Source organism: Dryas octopetala, chromosome 2 (genome assembly GCF_963921425.1).
Source record: "Dryas octopetala chromosome 2, drDryOcto1.1, whole genome shotgun sequence".
Taxonomy (NCBI): domain Eukaryota; kingdom Viridiplantae; phylum Streptophyta; class Magnoliopsida; order Rosales; family Rosaceae; genus Dryas; species Dryas octopetala.
Window position 1 is genome coordinate 14,829,138 of NC_141367.1, and position 4,943 is coordinate 14,834,080.

A 4,943-nucleotide genomic window follows, 5' to 3' on the forward strand; every position below is an offset into this window, starting at 1 on the left:
AGAAAATTGGGTCAGTCACTACTGATGAATTACTTTCGGATGAATTTTCAACTTCTAAACAATGGAGGTTAGCAATTTGACTTTACCCAATTAAGTCGATCACTAGCATTGTTGCTTTTGGGTAAAAAGTTCATTCAACATAGAATGAAGGCCATGTGACAGACTTACTAGCCTAAAGTTGAGGATAACTATATATCTCAGTAAAAAATTTGCAGTGAGAAAAGACGAGTAGAATCTGCTCAACTTTTGCATGAGCAACATCCTGAAAATCATACAAAAAGGCTAAATGCAAAATTATCGTACAGCCTTATCTCTGCATTCAATCATAAACAAACTCTGCTTATTTTTTTCTTTTTGATGAAAATTAAACTCTGACAAATATCATTTCCCATTAGACAAGCATAAATTTAGCAACATAATTCAATTGGCTGTTAAACTTGGTTATAGATATTATCATCATAAAAGAGTGGATGTTTCACGTTTTTTTTTTTTTTTTGGTCGAATGATGTTTCACGTTATACTGGTGCAATCATGGTCATAGTTACTGCTCCAAGCACCTTTAAAGCACCACAGCACCAACAAAGCCTCATCCCAAGTATTTGGGGTTGGCTACATTAATTCCCATCCTCCAATCCCTACCATCCTGGACCATATTTCATTTGCCTTAAAGAGCATACTATATGTTATATATGCTGAAATGGTACATAAAACAATTTTGAAGTGCTTGAACCTACAATCTGGTTCATGCATGTTAATGCATAAACAAAATCAGTAACTTGGTGTGTACATTTTTGGGCATGATTTACAACTTCAGCACCAAGTAGTGGTTTGGCGGAGGTCCAATTCTTAATTAACAACTCCAGAAAATAGGTGAGCTACATTCAAAATCGAACTCTGAACCTTCATGTCCATTTCTTGATATCATGGCCTTTTCAAGATGGCTATAGATTCCCACTCCAAACTACATATCACATCCTGTGCAGCAAAATGTGGAACTATTAATCAAGGCAACTTTTACACTTCTACAGGCATTTGTTTCAACAGATACATTAAAATTCGCAGTAAAGCAACAAAACTCATTTTCACTTTCACAGAGCACAAACAAAAATTAATAGAATTTTCACTTACAGAAGGATATTGCCGGTCTATGTCAAAGCTGTTGATTGCACAAGGTTCCGCCAAGAGCTCAATGGGTTCCTCACCTAAACAAATTTGGAAAATTTGAAATTCTTAATAAGTCCCACTTCAGGTTTAAAGAAAATTTTGTTTCACATGTGGTCAACCAATTAGCAAAAGAAAGAAGCATCAGCCATGACAGTTGGCCATCCAACAATTAGCAGAATGGATCATACCCTGTTCAACAACAGCAAGGATACCGTCTTCTGAACAGATCATAGTAGGTAAGATATGTGAAGAGACATTTCCTGCATTTGAAGACTTTGCATAATGGTCATACTGAACCTCCCAAACCTCACTTTCGCATGGTGAATGGGTTGCTTCACCTGCTCCAATCCCAGAAAGAAAAATTGGCTGTTGTGGCCACCTAAGATCCCAGGCAAATACAGTGCCTAAAGAGCCTCCTGCCTATAGGTACGAGAAAATTGTAAAGACAAATAAGGTTCAAGCAAACTAAAATCTCATTAATGTGTAGTGAGAAAGCTAACTCAGGTTTCTACAACCATGCAAGAAAAGCCAGCAATGAATTTACACAGCATCATTGAGTAAAAAAGCAACATTTAACACACTATTATTCTGAAGCACATGTACCTTTAAAATAAGATATCATTATGATTAGCCATGAAAACAGACATAATTTGCAGACTAATATAATTCCAAATGAAATTAGTTATGCCATTGCAGCAGCTAAAGACCTTAAAAGGAATCCCCTGCCATTAGATGGACTCTAATACTCAAGCTGACCCATTTGCAGAACAAACAACACTCAGAAACAGTAGGTATTAAGTTCCTCGGATATAATTATATGGGGACTACCAAATCAATTTCAGAGCACCAAAGATCTCTCAAGGTTGACTGGGGAATATATATTTTATTTTGCTTCACCATTAGCATCACTGCATCTCTCACAGCTAAGAACATGCAGAAAGGAATATTTCAATACTTGAAAAGTCAACACACACTACTTCACAGGGACTTTTAAGATGGTGAGAAATACAAGAGGAGAAACAGAGAAAATGTGGGGGAGGGAGACGTGACTAAGCAGACAAAAAAAAAACCAAATCCATGATGAAAGGTAACATTAAACCCAATATTTCATCATTGAAAGAAAAAAACTGTAATTTAAACAATAAAACTGATGCTCTTAGCCTTATTGATTTGAAAACAGCATCCATAACAAACAGTGAGTTGCAAAGAACAACCAGTTTAATGTCAAATCAAAGTATTGAAGAACAGCATATCAGTATTACCAGACAAGTGTGCTTTCGTGATGGATGAATATCAATGGAATGTATGATCCCAGAAGTTCTTCTTTGATCACTGCAACATTTCCAGCAAACAAAAGCTCTGAAGAGAAAATCACCGATATGGAGTGGAATTCACAGTTTTAAGTAGTAGTCAACAAGCACAACATAAGGAAAAAGAAAACAATAATAAGCATAAAGTCATTGAACAGCTTCTGATTGCGGAATGATACAACTGAATCACACAAATCAGGTAGACTCAAAGTAATATATGTTGGGCTAAAAGTTTAAAACTCAGATTACCAAATATCCCTGAAAACATTGCAAGCCAGCCATCTGAACTACAAATTACACCCTAAAAGTACAAATATATGCCTGTGTATATGTATAGTGTCAATATTTTGCATATTTTATTTTATATACACCTAATATGAGGTATGTGTGTATGCAATTAAGCACATATTTATCTAGTTATATAGACAGATACAAATCCCAACTTCACACTTCACGAGCAAGCTGTTCATGACCTAAAGTCATACTCTTTGAGTCCCTACCATCCTGAATTTCTAAGCTAACGAGTCTCCATTTATTATATCTTACATGCAGTTCCAGCACACAAATGAAAATGAACCTTTCTTAAGAAAGCCCTTATTAATAAATTAAAAAGAAAAAAACTATATTAATAAAATGATGAACGTCCAACAAAGATTTACTTGAGCTAAACCTCAGCACTGTCTAGAAAAGAAAATTCCAATCTAGCATAACCATTGTAGCAAATGAGAAAAATCACAATGAAAGTTCATCAGTTGAAGCATGAATTCTAATTCAAAATTAAAAAGATTCAAAAAATGCTCACCAGCTTCCCTTAAACTGAGAAACCGCCCCCCCATGCTTTCTCTGATCCCACCACTGCAGACTAAACCCATATCCTCCAGTGGCAAACTCACTCGGCGAGGCCCATTTCGCTGCAGTAAACGAGACCAACCCGCTGCTATCGAAAACCCGGCGGTAACTCAGCTCAGACTCCCCTAAACTGATCAAATTCACCTTCCCGTCTTCCCCTACACTCACACACTCAACCCCACCATCCATCACATCCACACAAGAAATGGGTCCTTCATGCAATTCCTTTTCGGGCACCGAAAGCTCCGATTCGAACGATGACGGGTCCATTGGATCGGTGAGCAAGATGTGAATCGATCCCGCGAATGTTGCCGCGGCGACTAGTGGTTTGTGGTGGGATTGAGAGGTTCTGAGGGAGGAAACTCGTGAGGGTGAGATCCATTGAGATTGTGGGGTTAGCTTTTCAGGGTTTGGGGTAAAAGAGTGGGTTTCTATGGAGGAAGAGTCGGAATCGGAGTCGAAAACTGCTACAACCGCCAAGCGGTCCAAGGCTGAGAGAGGAGGCAGCCAGCGTACGGAGTCTATGTACTTGGATTGTGGGAACCTGTGGATTTGGGGTGGCTCTGAGAGCCCTGGGATCGCCATTGTTAAGGTTTAGGGTTTTGCAGGGTTTAGCTCTCAAAGGAAGAAGGGTTTTGGGAAGGTGGGAAATGAATAAAACTTGGATTTTGCTTGTAATAATATAATTTACGATTTTGTCCCTGTGATGTGAGTGTTTGGATGGTCATAGCCAAAGGGACATAAAAGGAGACGTGCAAGGGATAGACAAGGAAAAAAAAAATGTTTGTCACAGAAAAAGGCCTTATCTTTAACAACCTCTCGCCTTCTCTGTTTGTGAAGAAAAATGGCAGACAATTTGGAACCATATTAGCTAAGAGGAGAGATTCGCCTGAAAATTCAAAAACTCAGGAACAATTCAATTTTCCTTTGAGGGTTTCAAGCACAATACTTGCTAGGTCTGCGGTAGCTGTGTTTGGATTAGGATTTATTGATGCAGGGTAAGCATACTTAAGTTTTAGCTTCGACTCTTTCTGTTAGCATTTGATCTTCTTAATGATGTCATAAGAATTAATTTTCAGGTACAGTGGAGACTGGTCAAGGATTGGAGTGATCTCAAAAGAGAGTGAGGACTTGCTAAAGGTTGCTGCCTTTGTAGTTGTTCCCTTGTGTTTTTTTCTCATATTTTCTTTCTCCAAAGAAAATGAAGATTGAATTCTTGAACTGGGTTTTGTATAATTTTAAACGTGAAATGAACTGAGGTCTGAATTGTAGTGCATTTCATTCTTTGGCATTATTTGTTCTGAAGGTTTTGGCAAGATGGTCTCTGCAGGTAGGTGAAAATATGGTACTCTATATTCTATAAAAGGATTTTGAATGATTCAGTATTACAAAGTGGGGTTATGCTATGGTACAGGCCCTGTGCTGTCCAGGGGATTTTGATTGAACACAAAGTAGTAACTACAAAGTTACAAAACATCAAAATAATGAAGACAGAACATAAAAAGTAGTAAATGCTCATAGTTGCCCTTTTTATGTCTGTGATTATCAGTTTCATACTTTCATGTATTAAAAGTTACCATTTTTATGCTAAAATCAAATTTTTATTTGTTAAATTGGCAA

At 37.5% G+C, this 4,943-nt stretch overlaps 2 protein-coding genes across 2 annotated transcripts; one reads left to right on the forward strand and one right to left on the reverse strand.

Moving 5' to 3' along the window:
* Positions 1 to 510: 510 nt before the first annotated feature.
* LOC147293352 (Transducin/WD40 repeat-like superfamily protein) lies at positions 511 to 4,006 on the reverse strand. The gene is made up of 5 exons (XM_086232618.1): positions 3,277 to 4,006; positions 2,427 to 2,496; positions 1,353 to 1,584; positions 1,129 to 1,202; positions 511 to 975 (listed from the first exon to the last, which is right to left on the reverse strand). The coding sequence occupies exons 1-5, from the start codon at positions 3,906 to 3,908 to the stop codon at positions 922 to 924; spliced, it is 1,062 nt and encodes a 353-aa protein (XP_086088744.1). The 5' UTR covers positions 3,909 to 4,006; the 3' UTR covers positions 511 to 921.
* A 93-nt stretch (positions 4,007 to 4,099) lies between these two features.
* On the forward strand, positions 4,100 to 4,599 carry LOC147293353 (DNA-directed RNA polymerase subunit beta). Its single transcript, XM_086232619.1, has 2 exons — positions 4,100 to 4,321; positions 4,403 to 4,599. Exons 1-2 carry the CDS (start codon positions 4,104 to 4,106, stop codon positions 4,533 to 4,535), a joined length of 351 nt encoding a protein of 116 aa, XP_086088745.1. The 5' UTR covers positions 4,100 to 4,103; the 3' UTR covers positions 4,536 to 4,599.
* Positions 4,600 to 4,943: the final 344 nt, after the last annotated feature.